This window comes from Columba livia, chromosome 2 (assembly GCF_036013475.1).
Source record: "Columba livia isolate bColLiv1 breed racing homer chromosome 2, bColLiv1.pat.W.v2, whole genome shotgun sequence".
Classification (NCBI taxonomy): Eukaryota; Metazoa; Chordata; class Aves; order Columbiformes; family Columbidae; genus Columba; species Columba livia.
Window position 1 is genome coordinate 162,527,152 of NC_088603.1, and position 23,867 is coordinate 162,551,018.

Here is a 23,867-nt window from a genome sequence, read left to right on the forward strand (position 1 = left end):
GGAGCTTCTCCAGAGCAGAAGGCGCTGTGCTGCTCCCTCTGAGCACCCGCGGCCTCGGAGCCTCACAACCCGCACGCTGTCCTCATTTACACCGCGTAACGCAATTCAAACAGGCGGTCGCCACCAGCAGAGGTTGTCCCCTCTTCCTGCCACCCCCAGGCACGCTTTGGCGTTACCTGCAGCAGAACAGGTCACCAAAACTCACCAGTTCCACAGAGAAGGAAAACACCCAGGAAAAAACACCAGCCCGTGGAGGACAACAAGCTGAATCCGCTCCCCGTGGGGCCACCAGCAGCAAATCACAGCCGGCCGCGGTGTTTCACAGGAACACAAGCCCTCCTCCTTCAACCCTTCAAACTCTTCTACAGTTTTGGCCTGCGCAGGATCATTGTGGGGAGCGACTGCACAACGGCTGAGCGGCATTACCACATATTCGCCTCTCCCAAGCCGATATCCGCCTCTCCCAACTGTCTACCCAGCAACTCAGCCAGCGCCATCTCCTCTTATACATGAGAAACTCCGACCGATTAGCGACAATGAGGGCAAAGCACCTCTCTGTGCGTCCCCGACCTGAGGCGCTGCCGGTGTCCTGTCCCCTCAGCGCTGCTGGGCTCCCCGCAGCAAACCCGCGGCGCTCGGGACGGGAACGGCCCCGGTGACACCCGAGGGAACGCGGGGAGCGACGGACGAGGCGGCGCAGGACGCGGCTGGCGCAGGACCCGGCGCCGAGGACGCGATAAACGCCTCGAACCAGGTTTGAATCGCCTCTCTAGGGACCAGAGCACTATTAAAGTTGAGAAAGTTAATTTAAAAAGAATGCCAAGGAACTGCAAATAAAATACGAAGACTTCACCTTCAAAGAAGCCAAATTAGAATTTATATATGTTAAGAGGTGTATTGTGCTTCTCAACCTCCCTTTCATGTTTATATTCCTGCTGATTTCTCCTCAAATGCACAGAGAAAATCCTCTTCCCTCCTGCAGGCATGTAGGGTCCACAATCCCAACCCCCTGAGCTTGTTTTTCTGTTACTGAAGGAAATTAAACAACAGGAATTAAACACAGTAAGCTGAGAATAAGTGGCTGAAGGGAAGACGCCAGAGTGTTGTGGTCAATGGGGTGGAGCCCAGCTGGAGGTCAGTATCCAGTGCAGAGCCTCAGGGGCAGTGCTGGGGCTGGTGTTATTCAGTATATTCATCAATTACTTGAATGAGGGAATAGAGTGACTGTCAGCAAGTTTGCTGGTGACACCAAGCTGGGAGCAGTGGTGACACTGGAAGCTGTGCTGCCATCAGAGACCTGGACAGGCTGGAGAGTTGGGCAGGGAATAACCTGATGAGATTTAACAAGGACAAGTGTAGAGTCTTGAATCTGGGCAGAACAGCCCCAGGTTCCAGTGTAAGTTGGGGAATGACCTATTAGAGAGCAGCGTAGGGGAAAGGGAGCTGGGGGTGCTGGGGACAGCAGGGTGACCATGAGCCAGCACTGGCCCTTGTGGCCAGGAAGCCAATGGGACCTGGGGTGGGTTAGAAGGGGGTGGTCAGTAGGTCAGAGAGGTTCTCCTGCCCCTCTGCTCTGCCCTTGAAAAAGGGTTTAGTTCAGATACCATCAGGATGTACTTGAGAAACATATATATATAATATATACAGCCATACCACCCTGAGAGCACCTGGTATCATCTGATGTGGGAAGCTAAGCAAGGTCGGGCCCGGTCAGGACTTGGATGGGAGACCAGGTGGGAACAGCGGGTGCTGTGGGCTGAGCCAGCACTGGCCCTTGTGGCCAGGAAGCCAATGGGACCTGGGGTGGGTTAGAAGGGGGGGTCAGTAGGTCAGAGAGGTTCTCCTGCCCCTCTGCTCTGCCCTGGGGAGACCACAGCTGGAATATTGTGTCCAGCTGTGGCCCCTCAGTTCCAGCAGGACAGGGAACTGCTGGAGAGAGTCCAGCGCAGCCACCAAGATGCTGGAGGGAGTGGAGCATCTCCCGTGTGAGGAAAGGCTGAGGGAGCTGGGGCTCTGGAGCTGGACAAGAGGACACTGAGGGGGGACTCATTGCTGGGGATCAAGATGGAAAGGGGCAGTGTCAGGAGGATGGAGCCAGGCTCTTCTGGTGACAACCAGGGACAGGACAAGGGGCAATGGGTGCAAACTGGAACACAGGAGGTTCCACTGCAAGAGGAGAAGCAACTTGTTGGGGTGAGGGTGGCAGAGCCTGGCCCAGGCTGCCCAGGGGGTTGTGGAGTCTCCTTCTGTGCAGACATTCCAACCCCCTGGACACCTTCCTGTGTCACCTCAGCTGGGTGTTCCTGCTCCGGGGGTTGCGCTGGATGGGCTTTGAGGGCCCTTCAACCCCTAATCCTGTGGTAACCAACTACCTCAGTCAACTTAAGGAGAATTAAGGACTCTTTTTCCGTATCACAGCGCGCATTACAAAAAACAATGAGAGAATTCTACGCTTCAAGCTACGTAAACGCCTGGGCCGAGGCCCCGGGGCCCGGACACCCGGCAGCGGGCGTTCGCCCGCTGCCGGGTGTCCGGGCCCCGGGGCCTCGGCCGCTTCTCCTCGCCGGGACTCACCGGACTCCAGCAGATAAGCGCGTCGGTGTCGGGATCCTCCACCAGCGTCCATAGTTTGGTGAGGAACGCGGGCACGTTGCTACCGCCGGGGCCTCCGCCGCCGCCCCCTCCCGCCGCCGCGCCAGGCCCGTCCATGGCGCTGAGGGCTCCGGGGCCGGCCGCCCCGCGCCGCCGCCCCACACCCCCGCAAAGCCGCCGCCAACGTGTGTATCGGGGCGGGCGGCCCGGGCTTCAGAACCGGCGGCGGGGGGCGCGGCGGGGCCGGGCCGCTGCCTGCGCACTGACGCGCCCGGGGCCCAGCATGGCCGCCGCCATCTTGGGCCGCCTCCGTGACGCGCCCCCCCCCGGGCGGCACCGCCTCCCGCCTCCTCCTTCCCCGCGCTGCGCATGCGCGTCCCCCCCTCCCGCCCCGCCCTGGAGGGAATCCCGCGCTGCGCATGCGCGCTTGTGCCGAAGAGACTGCAGCGGCGTGCCAGCACTGCCCATGCGTGGTATGCGCATGCGCAGCGCGCTGACACCCCCCCCCCCCCCCCCCGCATGGTGCCTGTCCCTTTGACCCGCGCTCAGTAATTATTCCCCCCCCGCCCCGCCCTGAGCGCGGTCTCCCCTCCCCCTTCTTTGCTCCCCCCCCCCCCCCACGGTGGGCTCTGCTGGGCGGGGGAGGGGCGGGGAAAGGCCGTGCGCCGTGGGCGGGGCCGGGGCTGTGACCTCTGACCCGCGCGCACGTGGCGCACGTTGGGGCCGGCGCACGCGGAGCCGCGGCCATGGAGCAGGTCGGGGGGTGTGTGTGTGTGTTGGGCTGGGGTGGTTGCCATGGTGACGGGGGGTGGTTGCCATGGTGACGGGGGGTGGTTGCCATGGTGACGGGCGGCGCTCAGGGGGCGGGGGGCCCGGGGCGGCGAGGGGGGGACCCTCGGTGAGCGGGACCCGCCGCCCTGACCCCCCGCCCCGTCGCCCCGTTCCGGTGCAGGCGCGGCCCGGCGGGGAGAGCGCGGAGGAGCTGACGGACAGCGAGGAGAGCGTGTACTCGGGGCTGGAGGACTCGGGCAGCGACAGCAGCTCGGCGGGGGAGGAGCAGGACGGGGACTCGGAGCCGGAGGACGAGCCCGGCGGCGGCTCCCACCCCCGGACACACGTAAGGGCTGCGCGGCACAGCTCCGGAGCGGGGACGGGGGGGACAGAGACCACAGCTGGAATATCGTGTCCAGTTGTGGCCCCTCAGTTCCAGCAGGACAGGGAACTGCTGGAGAGAGTCCAGCGCAGCCACCAAGATGCTGGAGGGAGTGGAGCATCTCCCGTGTGAGGAAAGGCTGAGGGAGCTGGGGCTCTGGAGCTGGACAAGAGGACACTGAGGGGGGACTCATTCCTGGGGATCAAGATGGAAAGGGGCAGTGTCAGGAGGATGGAGCCAGGCTCTTCTGGTGACAACCAGGGACAGGACAAGGGGCAATGGGTGCAAACTGGAACACAGGAGGTTCCACTGCAAGAGGAGAAGCAACTTGTTGGGGTGAGGGTGGCAGAGCCTGGCCCAGGCTGCCCAGGGGGTTGTGGAGTCTCCTTCTGTGCAGACATTCCAACCCCCTGGACACCTTCCTGTGTCACCTCAGCTGGGTGTTCCTGCTCCGGGGGTTGCGCTGGATGAGCTTTGAGGGCCCTTCACCCCGTAATCCTGGGATCCTGTGATTCTGTGACAGGGCAGGGGGGGTAAGTGGCTCCACTGGGCCCGTCCCCCCCCCCAGCCCATGGTTTGGGACCCTCCTTCCCAACCAAAGGCATGTGGGGCAAATCCATGCCAGCCAAGCGCAGTTTATTCCTGCTCTGGTTGTGCCTGGAGGACACAAGGGACGTGGGGGGAATAAGCGCCCGGTGTCACAACCACAGAGCGGTTGGAGGTGCCCCCCCCTGTTAATTGTGGGGAAAAAGCAAAATCAAACCTGTGCGTGTCAACCACAGCAAAACGTTTGTGAAGAGAAATCGCGTTTATAGAATTGTAGTAACGTTTTGGTTGGAAGCGATCCTCGGGGTCATCAAGTCCACCCATAACCAAGGCCGGTCCCTGGAGCTCTCAAGTAGCCAGGCTGTTCATTTGGAGCTGGTTTTGCAGCAGGGGCTTGGGCTGGGTGGCTGTGAGCGATGGCAGCGGCAGGATGGGTCGAAAGCCCCAGAGCTGCCGGGAAGGTTCGCACGTCCGAGCGTCCGTGTTCTGTCTGCGGGGAGTCGGCACGTCTGAGTGTGCAGGGTCACTGAGGGGGAGCCCAGAGCTGCCCAGAGCCGGGGACGCTTCTGCTTCCTGCCTCCAGATGGGCTTTTGGTGATGAGACGCAGCGTAGAGACCCGCTTGGCAACAGGAGAGCAACTTCTGTGCACCTTGGGCTTGTAGAGGCTGTATTAGTGGTGGAGCTTCTCTCACAGGCGCTACATTTGTAAATAATATCAGAATGGCGTAGTCTCCCTCTGGTTTCAGAAGGTACAGGAGCAAAGCTTGATGGAAAAAGTCACACTTGAGCTTGTCTTGAATCCTGGGGGCAGCTCTGGGCCCCTCACGCCAAGAAACCCTTGAGGTGCTGGAGCGAGTGGAGAGAAGGGAGCGGAGCTGGTGAGGGGCTGGAGCACAAGTGTGATGGAGACTGAGGGACCTGGGGGTTCAGCTGGAGAACAGGAGCTGAGGGGAGACCTTCTGATCTCTGAACTGCCTGAAAGGAGCTTGGAGCCAGGGGGGTCGGGCTCTGCTCCCCAGGAACAAGCGCCAGGAGCAGAGGAAACGGCCTCAAGTTGCCCAGGGGAGGTTGAGGTTGGATGTGGGAACAATTTCTTCCCCAAAGGGCTGTGGGGCATTGAACAGGCTGCCCAGGGCAGTGCTGGAGTCACCAGCCCTGGAGGGCTGGACAGACGGACACGAGGTTCTCAGGACAGGGGGCAGGGACAGGGTGGGTTGTGGTTGGACTTGATCTTGAGGGGCTTTTCCAACCCAAACGATTCTGTGACTCTTCCTCTGCTGGTCTTAGTCTTTGCTGCTCCAGCCATGGAAGCAGCGGCTCTGGCAAAGGAGAACCCTTTAGCTCAGGGGGTGTTAGTGCTTGTTGAACGCTTTGGTGTTGGAAATACCCGCCAGAGGTCTGGACCCGGTCCGCGACTGTTGTGTTGAGATGTAACAGGGAGGCAGACGGCTCCGGAGACGGTGAGACAGGGGTTTGGGACATGCGGTCAGTGCGGAAGGCGGGCTGGCGGGACGAGGCTCCGCAGACCCCTGCCGCTCCGCGCCGTCCCGCTGCCACCTGCCGTTCTCTCCGAGAAGACGCGGCTAGAAAGTTGGAATGCGAGTAGTCTTGTCTTTGGGGCTCAGAGACCCCGCAGAGGAGCGAAGTCAGCCCCTCGGGGACAGAGCAGAGAGGAGCCGAGCGGTGAGCGGCGCCGGCATCTCAGCCCCTGCCGGAGCGTGAAGCTGGTGTGAGCAACGAGGCGCCGAGCTGAGCTGGCCCGAGCTGAGCTGAGCTGTGCTGAGCTGAGCTGTGCTGAGCTGAGCTGTCCCGAGCTGAGCTGTCCCGAGCTGAGCTGAACTGTCCTGACCTGAGCTGAGCTGTGCTGAGCTGAGCTGACCCAAGCTGGCCTGAGCTGTCCTGGCCTGAGCTGTCCTGACCTGAGCTGTCCCGAGCTGGGCTGAGCTGAGCTGTCCCAAGCTGAGCTGAGCTGTCCCAAGCTGAGCTGAGCTGTCCCGAGCTGGGCTGAGCTGAGCTGTCCCGAGCTGGGCTGGGCTGAGCTGTCCAGAGCTGAGCTGACCCGAGCTGACCTGAGCCGTCCCGAGCTGGGCTGAGCTGTCCCAAGCTGAGCTGTCCCGAGCTGTGCTGAGCTGAACTGTGCTGAGCTGTGCTGTCCTGAGCTGAGCTGAGCTGTACCAAGGTGACCTGAGCTGTCCCGAGCTGAGCTGGGCTGATCTGTGCTGTCCTGAGCTGAGCTGAGCTGTCCCGAGGTGACCCGAGCTGTCCCGAGCTGAGCTGTCCCGAGCTGAGCTGGGCTGAGCTGTCCCGAGCTGAGCTGTCCCGAGCTGAGCTGGGCTGAGCTGTCACGAGCTGAGCTGGGCTGAGCTGTCCCGAGCTGAGCTGAGCTGTCCCGAGCTGAGCTGGGCTGAGCTGTCCCGAGCTGAGCTGGGCTGAGCTGTCCCGAGCTGAGCTGGGCTGAGCTGTCCCGAGCTGAGCTGAGCTGAGCTGTCCCGAGCTGAGCTGGGCTGAGCTGTCCCGAGCTGAGCTGAGCTGTCCCGAGCTGGGCTGGGCTGAGCTGTCCCGAGCTGGGCTGAGCTGAGCTGTCCCAAGCTGAGCTGAGCTGTCCCGAGCTGGGCTGGGCTGAGCTGTCCCGAGCTGAGCTGAGATGTCCCGAGCTGGGCTGGGCTGAGCTGTCCCGAGCTGGGCTGAGCTGAGCTGTCCCGAGCTGAGCTGAGCTGAGCTGTCCCAAGCTGAGCTGAGCTGTCCCGAGCTGGGCTGGGCTGAGCTGTCCCGAGCTGGGCTGAGCTGAGCTGTCCCGAGCTGAGCTGAGCTGAGCTGTCCCGAGCTGAGCTGGGCTGAGCTGTCCCGAGCTGAGCTGGGCTGAGCTGTCCCGAGCTGTGCGGGGCTGAGCTGTCCCGAGCTGAGCTGAGCTGTCCCGAGCTGGGCTGGGCTGAGCTGTCCCGAGCTGGGCTGAGCTGAGCTGTCCCGAGCTGGGCTGAGCTGAGCTGTCCCGAGCTGAGCTGAGCTGAGCTGTCCCAAGCTGAGCTGAGCTGTCCCAAGCTGGGCTGAGCTGTCCCGAGCTGGGCTGGGCTGAGCTGGGCTGGGCTGAGCTGTCCCGAGCTGAGCTGGGCTGAGCTGTCCCGAGCTGAGCTGAGCTGTCCCAAGCTGGGCTGGGCTGAGCTGTCCCGAGCTGGGCTGAGCTGAGCTGTCCCAAGCTGAGCTGGGCTGTCCCGAGCTGGGCTGGGCTGTGCTGACCCAAGCTGAGCTGTCCCAAGATGGGCTGAGCTGTCCCGAGCTGAGCTGAGCTGTCCCGAGCTGAGCTGAGCTGTCCTGAGCTGAGCTGAGCTGTCCTGAGCTGAGCCGAGCTGAGCTGAGCTGAGCTGAGCTGAGCTGTCCCAAGTTGAGCTGTGCTGTCCCAAGCTGAGCTGTTCCAAGCTGAGCTGAGCTGTCCCGAGCTGAGCTGAGCTGTCCCAAGCTGAGCCGAGCTGAGCTGAGCTGAGCTGAGCTGTCCCAAGTTGAGCTGTGCTGTCCCAAGCTGAGCTGTTCCAAGCTGAGCTGAGCTGTCCCGAGCTGAGCTGAGCTAAGCTGAGCTGAGCTGAGCTGAGCTGTCCCAAGTTGAGCTGTGCTGTCCCAAGCTGAGCTGTTCCAAGCTGAGCTGAGCTGTTCCGAGCTGAGCTGAGCTGTTCCGAGCTGAGCTGAGCTAAGCTGAGCTGAGCTGAGCTGAGCTGTCCCAAGCTGAGCTGTCCCAAGCTGAGCTGAGCTGTTCCGAGCTGAGCTGAGCTGAGCTGTCCCAAGCTGAGCTGAGCTGAGCTGAGCTGTCCCGAGCTGAGCCGAGCTGAGCTGAGCTGTTCCGAGCTGAGCTGAGCTAAGCTGAGCTGTCCCGAGCTGAGCTGATCTAAGCTGAGCTGAGCTGAGCTGAGCTGTCCCAAGCTGAGCTGAGCTGTTCCGAGCTGAGCTGAGCTGTCCCGAGCTGAGCTGAGCTGAGCTGAGCTGAGCTGTCCCGAGCTGAGCTGAGCTGAGCTAAGCTGAGCTGTTCCGAGCTGAGCTGAGCTGTCCCGAGCTGAGCTGAGCTAAGCTGAGCTGTCCCACCCCCGGGGTCGGGCAGCGGGAAGGGCCAGCGCTCCCCGCGCCTGTCAGCACATGGCGCAGCCGGTCGCTCGGTGCCTCTCCAGCTCGCGGGGCTCTGTAAATATTAGGCTGTCCTTGTCGGATTCGATTTCCTCTTGATGGCTTCCAGCGTTCCGACCAGCTGGGCTCTCTTCCTTGGCAGCGCCGGGGCTGAGCGGAGCCGGGCGGCCGCAGCCGAGCGCCGGGAGAGCCGGTGCCACAGCTGGGCCGGGCTGACCTGAGCATTTGCTGCGTGTGGAACCCGGGATCCTGTCCCTGCAGGTGCACAGATCACCCCAGGGATCCTGTCCTGTCCCTGCAGGTGCACAGATCACCCCAGGGATCCTGTCCTGTCCCTGCAGGTGCGCAGATCACCCCAGGGATCCTGTCCTGTCCCTGCAGGTGCACAGATCACCCCAGGGATCCTGTCCTGTCCTGTCCCTGCAGGTGCACAGATCACCCCAGGGATCCTGTCCTGTCCCTGCAGGTGCACAGATCACCCCAGGGATCCTGTCCTGTCCCTGCAGGTGCACAGATCACCCCAGGGATCCTGTCCTGTCCTGTCCCTGCAGGTGCACAGATCACCCCAGGGATCCTGTCCTGTCCCTGCAGGTGCACAGATCACCCCAGGGATCCTGTCCTGTCCCTGCAGGTGCACAGATCACCCCAGGGATCCTGTCCTGTCCCTGCAGGTGCACAGATCACCCCAGGGATCCTGTCCTGTCCCTGCAGGTGCACAGATCACCCCAGGGATCCTGTCCTGTCCTGTCCCTGCAGGTGCACAGATCACCCCAGGGATCCTGTCCTGTCCCTGCAGGTGCACAGATCACCCCAGGGATCCTGTCCTGTCCCTGCAGGTGCGCAGATCACCCCAGGGATCCTGTCCTGTCCCTCATCCTGGGGTGATCTGCCAGATTCTTGTGTGGTGACATTTCTGCAGCACTTTCTTGCCCTTGGTCCCCTGGGACTTGTTTCCAGTGGTTGCGGAAGGAGGGAAGGAAGGAAGGAACCCCCTTTTTGTGCTTGCAGCAGGGAGGTGCTGCTGCTCGGTGCTGGTGTGCCCGGGGAGCGCCGCGCATCGCCGTCAACCCGGCCTGCTGTGCCGATCCCGGTGTCACCGGCGTGCGGGGGCCTGGGGACGGGCTGGTTTGCACACCCAGCGCTGAGCCCTGGGGACAAAGGCAAAGGAAAGATGGAGTCATAGAACCACAGCGTCACTTTGGGTGGAAGAGCCCCTCAAGATCAAGCCCAACCACACCCCACCCTGTCCCTGCCCCCTGTCCTGAGAACCTCGTGTCCGTCTGTCCAGCCCTCCAGGTCTGGTGACTCCAGCCCTGCCCTGGGCAGCCTGTTCAATGCCCCACAGCCCTTTGGGGAAGAACTTGTCCCTATTCATCTCACAGCGGTGGGAAAGCGAATAGCAGCCGACTTCTCCCTGTGCCATGGCCTCTGCGACCGGTCCCGGCTCTGTTTGACAGTGCTCGGCGGGAGGAGACTTGACCTGCTGGTAGGAGCCACTTTTCTGCTCTCGTTTGGTGGTGCTAATTGGGATCATCTTGTATCTGAGCTCAACGCGAGGTGCTGTGTGGACAGCAGGGTGACCATGAGCCAGCACTGGCCCTTGTGGCCAGGAAGCCAATGGGACCTGGGGTGGGTTAGAAGGGGGGGTCAGTAGGTCAGAGAGGTTCTCCTGCCCCTCTGCTCTGCCCTTGAAAGGAGAGTTTAGTTCAGATACTATCAGGATATACTTTGGGAACATATGTGTATATATATACATATGTATGTATATATATATATATATAAAATATATAGAACCATACCACCTTGAGAACACCCGATCTCATCTGATGTGGGAAGCTAAGCAGGGTTGGGCCCGGTCAGTACTTGGATGGGAGACCAGGTGGGAACAGCGGGTGCTGTGGGCTGAGCCAGCACTGGCCCTTGTGGCCAGGAAGCCAATGGGACCTGGGGTGGGTTAGAAGGGGGTGGTCAGTAGGTCAGAGAGGTTCTCCTGCCCCTCTGCTCTGCCCTGGGGAGACCACACCTGGAATATCGTGTCCAGCTGTGGCCCCTCAGTTCCAGCAGGACAGGGAACTGCTGCAGAGAGTCCAGCGCAGCCACCAAGATGCTGGAGGGAGTGGAGCATCTCCCGTGTGAGGAAAGGCTGAGGGAGCTGGGGCTCTGGAGCTGGACAAGAGGAGACTGAGGGGGGACTCATTGCTGGGGATCAAGATGGAAAGGGGCAGTGTCAGGAGGATGGAGCCAGGCTCTTCTGGTGACAGCCAGGGACAGGACAAGGGGCAATGGGTGCAAACTGGAACACAGGAGGTTCCACTGCAAGAGGAGAAGCAACTTGTTGGGGTGAGGGTGGCAGAGCCTGGCCCAGGCTGCCCAGGGGGTTGTGGAGTCTCCTTCTGTGCAGACATTCCAACCCCCTGGACACCTTCCTGTGTCACCTCAGCTGGGTGTTCCTGCTCCGGGGGGTTGCGCTGGATGAGCTTTGAGGGCTCTTCACCCCTGACATTCTATGATTCGATGCTTGGATGCTGCCTTTGCCGCCGGCCGCAGCTGCCGGGGAGTGTTTGAATGAGAACAGAACCCTCTTCAAACTCAAGGGCTGATAACGAGGCAAACGCGTCTATTTAAGCCCTTAAGCTGCCACCAGGCTGAGCTGGCCCGACGGGTTCTTACTGCTGCTCCTTTACATATCATTTTTCCACACGTAAAACTGAGCTTTTCATCATTTTGGACTTAAGAAAAAGCACCTTGTTGTTGTCCTGGCTATCCGCTTTGGTATTTATTCATCCAGACAACGAGTAGAAGCTTTACACAACTCCAGAGCAGAGCAACTGGTAATATTAGGCCTAAGAAGCACCTCGCTTGAGCAAAGGAATAGTTAGGACGCGTGTTGGCCTTTCCCCTAGACCACAGCGTGGTTTAACCCGAGCAACAGGACCACGCAGCCGCTCACTCACTCCCGCCCCCCAATATGAGAGAGAATGGACAGGAAGGGAGAAACTTGCATTGAGATAAGCACGGCTTAAGAGCCAAATCCACTTGGCGGCAGCAACGTCACCACGTTCCTCACCAAACTCTGGAGGAGTTCCCGGCAAGGAGAAGCGGCCGAGGCCCCGGGGCCCGGCGCCCGGCAGCGGGCGTTCGCCCGCTGCCGGGCGCCGGGCCCCGAGGCCTCGGCCCAGGTGTTTCCATAGCCCGTGCCGTCGAAACCCACCACTTGCCCCATCAGCGACCGTATGTCTGTGTGTCCGTGTGTCTGGCATCGCTTGCCGCCCTCCGGTGGAACGAGCCTGTTTGCAGGGGCTGCCCGGGCGGCCGAGCGGCACTCGGGCTCTACTCCTGGACTCGGGCTTTACTCCTGGACTCGGGCTTTACTCCTGCCACTTGGGCTTTACTCCTGGACTCGGGCTTTGCTCCTGGACTCGGGCTTTATTCCTGCCACTCGGGCTTTATTCCTGCCACTCAGGTTTTATTCCTGCCACTCGGGCTTTATTCCTGCTACTCGGGCTTTATTCCTGGACTCAGGCTTTACTCCTGGACTCGGGCTTTACTCCTGCCACTTGGGCTTTACTCCTGGACTCGGGCTTTACTCCTGCCACTTGGGCTTTACTCCTGCTACTCAGGCTTTATTCCTGCCACTCGGGCTTTACTCCTGGACTCGGGCTTTACTCCTGCCACTTGGGCTTTACTCCTGCCACTCGGGCTTTACTCCTGCTGCTTGAGCTTTATTCCTGCACTGGGGCTTTACTCCTGGACTCGGGCTTTACTCCTGGACTCGGGCTTTACTCCTGCCACTCGGGCTTTATTCCTGCCACTTGGGCTTTACTCCTGCACTCGGGCTTTATTCCTGCACTGGGGCTTTACTCCTGCCGCTCGGGCTTTACTCCTGCACTCAGGCTTTACTCCTGCCACTCGGGCTTTACTCCTGGACTCGGGCTTTATTCCTGCCACTCGGGCTTTATTCCTGCCACTCAGGTTTTATTCCTGCTACTCGGGCTTTATTCCTGCTACTCGGGCTTTATTCCTGGACTCAGGCTTTACTCCTGGACTCGGGCTTTACTCCTGCCACTTGGGCTTTACTCCTGGACTCGGGCTTTACTCCTGCCACTTGGGCTTTACTCCTGCTACTCAGGCTTTATTCCTGCCACTCGGGCTTTACTCCTGGACTCGGGCTTTACTCCTGCCACTTGGGCTTTACTCCTGCCACTCGGGCTTTACTCCTGGACTCGGGTTTTATTCCTGCCACTCAGGCTTTATTCCCGCCACTCGGGCTTTGTTCCTGCCACTCGGGCTTTGTTCCTGCCACTCGGGCTTTACTCCTGCCACTCGGGCTTTACTCCTGCTGCTTGAGCTTTATTCCTGGACTCGGGCTTTACTCCTGGACTCGGGCTTTACTCCTGGACTCGGGCTTTACTCCTGCCACTCGGGCTTTATTCCTGCCACTTGGGCTTTACTCCTGCACTCGGGCTTTATTCCTGCACTGGGGCTTTACTCCTGCCGCTCGGGCTTTACTCCTGCACTCAGGCTTTACTCCTGCCACTTGGGCTTTAGTCCTGCACTCAGGCTTTATTCCTGCACTGGGGCTTTATTCCTGCTGCTCAGGCTTTACTCCTGCCGCTCGGGCGTTACTCCTGCACTCAGGCTTTATTCCTGCCGCTCGGGCTTTACTCCTGGCACGTAAATATTCCTGTTTTCTGCTGAATGACTGTTTGCTGTTTCCGGTTGGGTTCTGGTCGGGGGTTACCGGGCGCTGGCTCTGATTGGCGTCCTGGCTGAGCTCTTGCTCACCTTCCCGGCAAAGCTTTCTTGAAGGGTTGGAACCTGCCGGCGGACGAGCCCGTTCCCCGGCGCTGGAGCGGGCTTTGCTTGGCGGCCGGGCCAGCCGCGGTGGACCCCGCTGAACCCGGTGAATCCTGGTGAACACCGGTGAATCTCAGCGAGGTCTGGCTGTGCCAGCTGCCGTGGATCCTGGTGAACCCGGTGAATCTCGGCGAGGTCTGGCCGTGCCAGCTGCCGTGGATCCTGGTGAACCCGGTGAGTCTCGGTGAGGACTGGCCGTGCCAGCCGTGGTGAACCCGGTGAATCCTGGCAAGGTCTGGCCATGCCAGCCGTGGTGGATCCTGGTGAACTGGTGAATCTCAGCGAGGTCTGGCCGTGCCTGCCATGGTGGATCCTGGTGGACCCGGTGAATCCCGGCGAGGTCTGTCCGCGCCAGCCACGGTGCATCCTGGTGAACCCCGGTGCATTCTGGTGAAACCCCGGGAATCCGGCGACATCTGGCTGTGCCAGCCGCGGTGAATCCTGGTGAACCCCGGCGAACCCTGACAAGGTCTGGCTGTGCCAGCTGTGGTGGATCCTGGTGAACCTGGTGAATCCTGGTGAACCTGGTGAATCCCGGCGAGGTGTGGCTGTGCCAGCCGTGGTGGATTCTGGTGAACCCGGTGAATCCTGGTGAACCAGTGAATCCCGGCAAGGTCTGGCCGTGCCAGCCGTGGTGGATTCTGGTGAACCCGGTGAATCCTGGTGAACCTCAGTGAATCCCAGCGAGGTCTGGCCATGCCAGCCGTGGTGGATCCTGGTGAACCCCGGTGAATCCCAGTGAATCCTGGTGAGGTCTGGCTGTGCCAGCCGTGGTGGATCCTGGTGAACCCTGGTGAATCCCGGCGAGGTCTGGCTGTGCCAGCTGCGGTGAATCCCGGTGAGGTCTGGCCGTGCCAGCCACGGTGGATCCTGGTGAACCCGGTGAATCCTGGTGAGGTCTGGCCATGCCAGCCGTGGTGGATCCTGGTGAACCCTGGTGAATCCCAGTGAATCCTGGTGAGGTCTGGCCGTGCCAGCCGCGGTGGATCCTGGTGAACCCGGTCAATCCCGGTGAGGTCTGGCCATGCCAGCCGCGGTGGATCCTGGTGAACCCGGTCAGTCCCGGCGAGGTCTGGTGGACCGGGAGGCCGCGATCACTGGGGTGAGAGCGGGAGCGACCGGGCCAGCTCCGGGCACCTCAGTCGCTCTCGAGGCCACCGGCAGCTCGTGGCACCGGTAGCTGAGATTCACGTCGCAGGATCCTCCTCCGGTCTCATTGTGGCGGCGGAGAGAGGGGGGAAATGAGGGGAAGATGGAAACTCGAGCCCGAAGCCATCGTAGAGCCAAAAGCCTGCAAAAAAACTTATCTCCCATCTCCCTTTTTCGAAACGTTTTAATAAAGCCTTTTGTTTTTGCAGTAATCTCATCCTCTTGCCGGGCCGGGATTTTCCAGGCGCTCTCCCCGCGCCGGGGGAGCTGCGCTGCTCTGTCCGTGCAGCAGAAGGTGATCACACACCGCGCGGATTTTACTGCTCCCGCGAGGGACCTTTTCTGGGGCTGTTTTTCCGATTATTTCACCGAATCCTCCCGTAAACCCGATCTCGGCAGGGTCCCCGTTCTCCCCCCGTGGCGCGCGGGGGGAGAGAGCGAATCTCTTTTCCAGGGAAGGATCTGTCGCTCGCTCGGCACCCACGCAGCAGGTCAGCGAGTGGGCGCAGTCTGCCGCCGGCGCTGCCGGAGCGGGGAGCGGGCTGCCGGCCGCGCCGTGCCCCGCGGGCTGTCCCTCCGTCGGGCGCAGAGCGGGCACCGTGCGCCCCGCCGGGTGACAGGTGGTGTTGCGGTGCATTGGCGTCCTGCCCGCTGCGGGGCTGGGATGGGCCAAATGGGGCTAATCCAGGGAGCAGAGGCTGCGCTGAGCCGCCCGGTCCCACGGTCGCCTCGGTGGGACGCGTGCGGTACGCGTGGTGTGGGTGTCTGTCCGTCACGGTGATGTGGGCACCGTGGGGGCTCTGTGTTCCCGCCCCGTTTGCTCCCCGGGTGTCTAGTGGAGATATTTGGGGTTCAGAGCGGCTCCGAACGTGCCCATGGTTTGCAACCCATCCCATCCCTGGAGACATACACGGCCAGGCTGGATGGAGCAGCCTGATCTAGTTGAAGATGTCCCTGCTTATTGCAGGGGAGGTCGGACTAGATGACCTTTGAAGGTCCCTTCCAACCCAAACTATTATGTGATATGTGATTCCATGTGAAGTTCCGATTTTGCAGCTGAGGTGGTTGTGTGCGTTCCCCTCTCAACCGCTTCGCCCGGCGCTTCGACCTGAGCGCAAAGGCGCTGGAGCCCATTGTTAGGCGGGAGCTTTGCTGGGACGAGCCTGTCCTTGTGACAGCGTCGTGGTCGGCACCAGGAACCCGCGGGCGCTTGTCCTGGAGGCCGAGAGAACGGTGCTGCTGCAGGAGCGGGCTCTGGGATGTACCGGCGATCCGCTGCCCTTCGGAGGGACTGGCTGGGCTGCCTTGTGAAGTTCAAGGGTGAAGAATGCCGGGTGTTGGGACAGAGTAACCCTGAGCAGCGGGAGGCAGGGGCTGAAGCGCCAGGGAGGAAGGACCTGGGCGTCCCGGGACAGACAGAGAGGCAGCAGAGCCCGGAGCAGGCACAGCTCGGCTGTGTGGCAAGAGGAGGGATGACGGGGCCAGGGATGGGGGGTCATTCAGCTCTGGGGCGCTGAGACCCGTCTGGGCTCGGGGTCCAGCCTGGGGGTCCCAGTACAACACGCTGACAGGACTGAGTCCAGTGGAGATGGTGGGGCTGGAGCACAGACACAAAGCAGGGCTGTGAGCTGGTTCTTCACCAGGAGAAGGGACACAGGGGATGCCGTTGGGGTCCACAGTGTCAGGAAGGAGCGTGGAGATGGAGCCGGGCTGTCGTGACACCTGGGGAGAGGGTGGCAGAGGGGCTGTGAGCTGGTTCTTCACCAGGAGAAGGGACACAGGGGATCCCGTTGGGGTCCACAGTGTCAGGAGGGAGCGTGGAGATGGAGCCGGGCTGTTGTGACACCTGGGGACAGGGTGGCAGAGGGGCTGTGAGCTGGTTCTTCACAAGAAGGAACTGTTGGTGTCCACAGTGTCAGGAGGGAGCGTGGAGATGGAGCCGGGGTGTTGTGACACCTGAGGACAGGGTGGCAGAGGGGCTGTGAGCTGGTTCTTCACCAGGAGAAGGAACACAGGGGATCCCGTTGGTGTCCACAGTGTCAGGAAGGAGCGTGGAGATGGAGCCGGGCTGTTGTGACACCTGGGGACAGGGTGGCGGGCAGCGGGGACAAGGTGCAGCAGGAGCTATGGTTGGGTCCTGCCCGTGGGAGCTGTGCAGCCCTGGGGGACCAGGACCCGTGCTTGGAAACACCCGAACCCTGAGCACCCCGACCCAGCGTGGAAGGTTTGCTCAGAGCAGGGACTGCAGAGCTCCTCTCCAGCCCACGTTTCCATTCCCGCTGTCTGAGTTGGTGTGTGATGCTCTCCTTGCCTCCTGAGCCCGTGGCCACGCTGGCGCCTCATCCGCAGCGTCTCGTGTGCCGACGGAGCTGGGAAATCCCGTCCCCATGCTGCCCGTCCCCACGCTGGTTTGTGTCCGCGCCTGCTCTTGGTGACATTGGGCGCCGGGGGAAGTGAGGGACAGAGAGGCTGCAAGTGGCTCCGGGAGATGGTTTGGATGGGGCAGGAGGCTGAAGTGGCTCCAGGAGATGGTTTGGATGGGGCAGGAGGCTGAAGTGGCTCCGGGAGATGGTTTGGATGGGGCAGGAGGCTGAAGTGGCTCCAGGAGATGGTTTGGACGGGGCAGGAGGCTGAAGTGGCTCCGGGAGATGGTTTGGATGGGGCAGGAGGCTGAAGTGGCTCCAGGAGATGGTTTGGATAGGGCAGGAGGCTGAAGTGGCTCCAGGAGATGGTTTGGATGGGGCAGGAGGCTGAAGTGGCTCTGGGAGATGGTTTGGATGGGGCAGGAGGCTGAAGTGGCTCTGGGAGATGGTTTGGATGGGGCAGGAGGCTGAAGTGGCTCCAGGAGATGGTTTGGATGGGGCAGGAGGCTGAAGTGGCTCCGGGAGATGGTTTGGATGGGGCAGGAGGCTGAAGTGGCTCCGGGAGATGGTTTGGATGGGGCAGGAGGCTGAAGTGGCTCTGGGAGATGGTTTGGATGGGGCAGGAGGCTGAAGTGGCTCCAGGAGATGGTTTGGATGGGGCAGGAGGCTGAAGTGGCTCTGGTAGATGGTTTGGATGGGGCAGGAGGCTGAAGTGGCTCCAGGAGATGGTTTGGACGGGGCAGGAGGCTGAAGTGGCTCCAGGAGATGGTTTGGATGGGGCAGGAGGCTGAAGTGGCTCCGGGAGATGGTTTGGATGGGGCAGGAGGCTGAAGTGGCTCCGGGAGATGGTTTGGACGGGGCAGGAGGCTGAAGTGGCTCCAGGAGATGGTTTGGACGGGGCAGGAGGCTGAAGTGGCTCCGGGAGATGGTTTGGACAGGGCAGGAGGCTGAAGTGGCTCCAGGAGATGGTTTGGACGGGGCAGGAGGCTGAAGTGGCTCCAGGAGATGGTTTGGACAGGGCAGGAGGCTGAAGTGGCTCCAGGAGATGGTTTGGATGGGGCAGGAGGCTGAAGTAGCTCCAGGAGATGGTTTGGACGGGGCAGGAGGCTGAAGTGGCTCCAGGAGATGGTTTGGATGGGGCAGGAGGCTGAAGTGGCTCCGGGAGATGGTTTGGACGGGGCAGGAGGCTGAAGTGGCTCCGGGAGATGGTTTGGACGGGGCAGGAGGCTGAAGTGGCTCCGGGAGATGGTTTGGATGGGGCAGGAGGCTGAAGTGGCTCCGGGAGATGGTTTGGACGGGGCAGGAGGCTGAAGTGGCTCCAGGAGATGGTTTGGACGGGGCAGGAGGCTGAAGTGGCTCCAGGAGATGGTTTGGACGGGGCAGGAGGCTGAAGTGGCTCCAGGAGATGGTTTGGACGGGGCAAGAGGCTGAAGTGGCTCCGGGAGATGGTTTGGATGGGGCAGGAGGCTGAAGTGGCTCCAGGAGATGGTTTGGATGGGGCAGGAGGCTGAAGTGGCTCCAGGAGATGGTTTGGACGGGGCAGGAGGCTGAAGTGGCTCCAGGAGATGGTTTGGACGGGGCAGGAGGCTGAAGTGGCTCCAGGAGATGGTTTGGACGGGGCAGGAGGCTGAAGTGGCTCTGGTAGATGGTTTGGACGGGGCAGGAGGCTGAAGTGGCTCTGGTAGATGGTTTGGATGGGGCAGGAGGCTGAAGTGGCTCCGGGAGATGGTTTGGACGGGGCAGGAGGCTGAAGTGGCTCTGGGAGATGGTTTGGATGGGGCAGGAGGCTGAAGTGGCTCCGGGAGATGGTTTGGACGGGGCAGGAGGCTGAAGTGGCTCCGGGAGATGGTTTGGACGGGGCAGGAGGCTGAAGTGGCTCCGGGAGATGGTTTGGATGGGGCAGCTGCAGATGGAGAATGATTTGAACCCAAGGAGGAAGAATCAAGCTCTTGCGCGAGCTGAGCAGCTGCCGGAGCTGCTCGGGCCACTTGTCCCCAGGAGAGAGCTGATGGGCTTTGTCTCTCTGCGCTCCCAGGTGGCCGTGAGCACTCGCTGCCTAATGAGCCCTTTCCTTCCTTCCTTCCTTGTGCAGTTGGGTGTCCCGGGGGAGGAGAGCGAGCGCGGGCTGGGGTCCACGGACCTGGCAGCACAGCCAGGGGGTGGCAGCTTCACATTTCATCACCCAGCCAAGGTCCCCGATTCAGTGACCGCACAAGTGCGAAGATTCACGCGATAGGATCTTACTGAGCTGCGGTTTTCTGTCTTTCAGGCCAAAGGCGCTCCCAGGAAGAGCAAAACCTTGGAGGACGATTCGTCATTGAAGGACGATGAGGATCTGCTTGCTCAGAATGAATACGAAGAAGACAGCTCAGATGAAGAGGTAGGACCCGGTGCAAGGGGTTTCCATACAGGGCTATGGGGCGGAGGTGACGGATTTCCCTCGGTGTTGGCTTCTGTGTGCGCCCAAAGTGTGGGAATGCAGTCGAACCTCATCTCCGGAAGGGAAGGGCCCTTTGCTGCCAGCGTGTGGCCGGGGCAGCGCGGCAGAGCTGGCGGGAGACCCAGACGAGGGGACATCGCTCAAGGGTGTCACTTGGAGCGAGGGAGCGGCACGGCCACCCAGGAAAGGCCAGCGCTTGGGTGCTTGGCTCTGGGGAGCCGTCCGCCCCGGCCGGGAGCCGCGCAGCAGCGCTGCCTGTGCCGTGGGAGCTGCGTCCACGTTCATCCAGGCACCAGAGGGTGCCTGGGCTGCCTTTGGCCGGGTTCGGCGCTCAGGGCTCTGCCCCGCTCGCCGGGGGGACCTCGCCGGGTTCCGTGTGTCGGAAAAGATTGGAAACTGTGTGGAAGATAGCAGGATCTCAGCAGTAAAACGCCCCGAGGGCTTGGTTGTTCCAGACAAACTTCATTGCCTTTCTTAATCGTCTGCTAAATCAATTAATGCGATTGGCTTCTATCAGCTGTTTCGCCAGAGCCCTGGGGTCGGGATGGGGGGATTGCCAAGGGCTGTGGGGGCGTTTGGATCTGGCCCTTGTTGCTGGGGTCTGGGTTCACCTGCAAGGGCGCTGGGCAGCCTGAGCGTGACTTGGACGGCGGCTCCGAGGAGCCTCCCGGGCGCCCCCGGGGTGGAATATTTCAGTCTGTCTCCTGTTTAACCGCCGAGGAGTACCGGAGCGCGGCAAACCCCGCGCGCGCGGGCAGGTGAGGAGCCCGCGGTGGCTGCTGCGAGCGCGGGGGGCGAGGAGCCCGGCCGGGGGGCGGCAGCGCGGCTCCTGGCTGCGCCCGCAGCCTCGGGACAGCGTCCAAAGGCTCCGCGCTTGTCTCCGGGGGCTCCGAGCGCCGCGTCTGTTCCCGTGTGAGTCCCGGCGGGGAGACGGCGGTGCCGGCTGCGACCCGCGGCGCTGCGTGTCAGAGGCCCACCTGGGCTAACGCTGGAGCTGCCGCAGCCCCTGCCCCCGGGTCTGGAATACAGATTTAGAGAGAGGGGGAAATATATGACTATAGAAAACATACACTTGTGTAATGTCTCCAGCATAACCCAGGAAAAAAAAACCCAAGCCTTTCATGCAGGAATTCAAGGTCTCTCTCCCCAGCTGGTCCTGCTTCAGGGCCCCGGTGGGGGGAGCGCTGATTCAGAACCTGTTGACATCAGAGCAGCTTCCAGTGGCTTTGTTCCTTGTTCCCCGTTCCCAATCCCCTGCCCTCCCTCTGTAATTGTATTTATCTCTCTTCCATAAGAACCCTGATGCTTCTGTTTCCTGCGGCCGGGATGCGCACACTGGGCGCTTTGTGCTGGTCTCCGGGAGCGGCGCTTGGCCGCTGCTTGGCGGCCCGGTGGCCCTGGAGTGCGGCGAAACACCTTATTGCTGCAGGTAGCTTCTGTATTTTCATTCTTTTGAATTGTCTCTTTGAGACGCAGCCTGCACCGCAGCCTCACGCCAATTAACGTGCAGCCTCATCCTAATTAAAGCATTGAGACACGGTGGTTTGGTGCGCTGCTCTTCAGGAGGGCGCTGGGGACTGGACTCCGTTCCCGGGGTGACCGGCAGCACCGGCGCAGCCCCCGTGGTTTCGGTCAGCATGGCCGGGCTGGAAACCGCGGCAGCCGGATTCGGTGCCGGGTGTCGCTCTGTTCCCCCTCCCTTCCCGGAGGCGGCAGGTCCGGGGGTGCCGGGGGCAACACGGGGCTCCGGGGGTGCAGAATCGTCACCCGCGTCCTTCCAGCCCCCAGCCGTGCCGCCAGCCTCCCGCGGGGTGCCGCGTCACCGCCTCGGAGAGAGCCGGCAAACCGTGGCGTTTGGCCGTGGGACCGCGGGCTGGGGGTGGCGGAACACGTGGGTCTGTGGTCCGTGGTGGCGGGGGGTCCTGAGTGACCCCCTGGGAGAGGCACCGCGATTGCCGGGTGTCCTGTGGGCAGAGTGGACAGAGCCGCGGAAGCTGGAGCTGGCACCCCCTTTCCTGCCGATTGGGGGTCCCAGCCCTGTCCCCGTGTCCAGGGGCGCCAGGGCCCTGCCGGGCACGGCACAAAGCTCGGGAGCAGCGCGGCCCTGGGCTCTGGGGGGTCACACAAGAAATCTGGGTAGAGATTCAGCCTTGTGCACCTTGATTATACCCATGTCTGTGATCGTTATCTCTGCACACCTTGGTATCTTTACTGGCAGCAGCCCTAAGTGTGCCCGATGGGCAGTCGCCCCCTTGCGCGTGTTCACACGTTGGCGTTGGGCAGCAGCAGCTCCAGCAGTTGGGTACGGCAGCGGGAAGTGTCCCCGTCCCCTCCGGTCACAGAGCGGGTGCTGCTCAGCGCAGACGCAGCTGGGGGTCTTGGGGTGCTCCCCAGCTCCCCTTTGCCCGGTTTCACCTGCTAACCAGGCGCCGTCACCTGCAGCCTGCCCCGGGGCTCTGCTCCCAGCAGGATTGCTCCCTAAACCAGCGGCAGTTTGGGAGAAGCTCCGGTGGCACCGCTACCCCGCGTTGTGCCGCCGTCACTGCCGCTGCTGGCGCTGAGCCGCCGCGCTCCCCCGCCGCCCGTGCGTGGGCTTCGGAGCTCTTTAATAAAGAATAATAGCTCAGCCCCGCGCTGCCCCTGTGTTTAGCACAGGCTGGATTTCTCCTCGCGGTGCTCCTGCTCACTTGGCAGCCGCCGGCTCGTCCTGGCGGGGCGCCCGGGCCGGGCTCTGCCGCGCGCTCCGACCAGAGACACAACAAAATAAATCGGTTTCCTGGCCGGGGTGGGTAGAGGAGCCCGTGTCGCACGCAGCGCCCCGTCCCGGTGCCCGGCGAGCCGCGTCCCCGCGCCGGGCGCCACCGGAGCCCCAGCGCGTGGCCGCCGTGCCGGTGCTGCCGGGGTCCCCGCGCCAGCCCCCCCGGCCATCCCTCCGGCGCTCGCCGAGCGTCCCTTCCTCTTCAGCGCTCGGAGATGAATGGCCGTGAGCTGCAGAGGCTGTCAGGGCCTCGCTGGGAGGAAGCAGTTTGGGGCTTTTGTTTGGTTCTGTTTCCTCCCGCAATGACTATTCCATATGTCAGTGGATAATGAATGAAGGCGCGTTGAGTGCTCCTCGGTGAGCCGGCGGCTGTTCCAAGCCCACTTCCCTCCTCCGCAGCGCAGCTGACCCGGACGGGGGGGCTCAGCGCTGGCCGGGCCAAGGGAGCTCTTCTTTCAGTAGCTGATTAGCCAAGAGAGAGGGGAAAAAACCCTCCTGCAGAATGCGCTGCTGGCAGACAGCTCCTTCAACTCATCGCTCGTGTGTGTGTGTGTGTGTGTGTGTGTGCGCGGCTCTGCCGGCGCTTCCCAACCCGCCTGGCCCCAGCAGCCGCTCCAGGCTTCCCCCTCGCCGCCCGCGGTAACCGCTCACCAAACCTCCCCCGCGAGCGTGTCTGGCCGGGCAGCCGCGCGTGCTCGGCCCCGTCTGACGGCTGCCGAGGCGCGAAAGGGCTGCGAGGAGACGGGGCTGCGAGGAGCCGCGGCTTTGGGACATGAGGAGCCAGGGCTGCGGCTTTGGGCCATGAGGAACCGGGACTCTGGGCCATGAGGAGCCAGGGCTTTGGGACATGAGGAGCCGCAGCTTTGGGACATGAGGAGCCGGGGCTCTGGGCCATGAGGAGCCGGGGCTTTGGGACATGAGGAGCCAGGGCTTTGGGACAGGAGGAGCCGGGGCTTTGGGACGTGAGGAGCCAGGGCTTTGGGACATGAGGAGCCAGGGCTTTGGGACATGAGGAGCCAGGGCTTTGGGCCATGAGGAACCGGGGCTTTGGGACATGAGGAGCCAGGGCTTTGGGACGTGAGGAGCTGGGGCTTTGGGACATGAGGAGCCGGGGCTTTGGGACATGAGGAGCCGGGGCTTTGGGACATGAGGAACTGGGGCTTTGGGACATGAGGAACTGGGGCTTTGGGACATGAGGAACCGGGGCTTTGGGACATGAGGAGCCGGGGCTTTGGGACATGAGGAGCCGGGGCTCTGGGACATGAGGAGCTGGGGCTTTGGGACATGAGGAACCGGGGCTTTGGGACATGAGGAGCTGGGGCTGCGAGGAGCCGCGGCTTTGGGCCATGAGGAACCGGGACTCTGGGCCATGAGGAGCCAGGGCTTTGGGCCATGAGGAGCTGGGGCTTTGGGACATGAGGAGCTGGGGCTTTGGGCCATGAGGAGCCAGGGCTTTGGGCCATGAGGAGCTGGGGCTTTGGGACATGAGGAGCTGGAGCTTTGGGACATGAGGAGCCAGGGCTTTGGGACATGAGGAGCTGGGGCTTTGGGACATGAGGAACTGGGGCTTTGGGACAGGAGGAGCCAGGGCTTTGGGACATGAGGAGCCAGGGCTTTGGGACATGAGGAGCTGGAGCTTTGGGACATGAGGAGCTGGGGCTTTGGGACATGAGGAGCCGGGGCTTTGGGACATGAGGAGCCGGGGCTTTGGGACATGAGGAGCTGGAGCTTTGGGACAGGAGGAGCTGGGGCTTTGGGACAGGAGGAGCTGGGGCTTTGGGACATGAGGAACTGGGACTTTGGGACAGGAGGAGCTGGGGCTTTGGGACATGAGGAGCTGGAGCTTTGGGACAGGAGGAGCTGGAGCTTTGGGAAAGGAGGAGCTGGAGCTTTGGGACATG

The 23,867-nt window shown here is 62.2% G+C and overlaps 2 protein-coding genes and 1 pseudogene across 2 annotated transcripts in view; 2 read left to right on the forward strand and 1 right to left on the reverse strand.

Annotated features, from left to right (window-relative positions):
• The window catches only part of HSF1 (heat shock transcription factor 1), a 68,876-nt gene extending 65,949 nt beyond the window's left edge, over nucleotides 1-2,927 (reverse strand). Inside the window, exon 1 of the mRNA XM_065054688.1 lies at nucleotides 2,575-2,927. Coding sequence (XP_064910760.1) covers nucleotides 2,575-2,709 — 135 coding nt within the window. The 5' untranslated portion in view covers nucleotides 2,710-2,927. The remainder of the gene's footprint in view (nucleotides 1-2,574) is intronic.
• A 253-nt stretch (nucleotides 2,928-3,180) lies between these two features.
• The window catches only part of BOP1 (BOP1 ribosomal biogenesis factor), a 75,701-nt gene continuing 55,014 nt past the window's right edge, over nucleotides 3,181-23,867 (forward strand). The window contains exons 1-3 of the mRNA XM_065054683.1: nucleotides 3,181-3,347; nucleotides 3,545-3,709; nucleotides 19,038-19,148. Coding sequence (XP_064910755.1) covers nucleotides 3,339-3,347; nucleotides 3,545-3,709; nucleotides 19,038-19,148 — 285 coding nt within the window. The 5' untranslated portion in view covers nucleotides 3,181-3,338. The remainder of the gene's footprint in view (nucleotides 3,348-3,544; nucleotides 3,710-19,037; nucleotides 19,149-23,867) is intronic.
• Nucleotides 10,185-10,303, forward strand: LOC135578908 (5S ribosomal RNA; annotated as a pseudogene).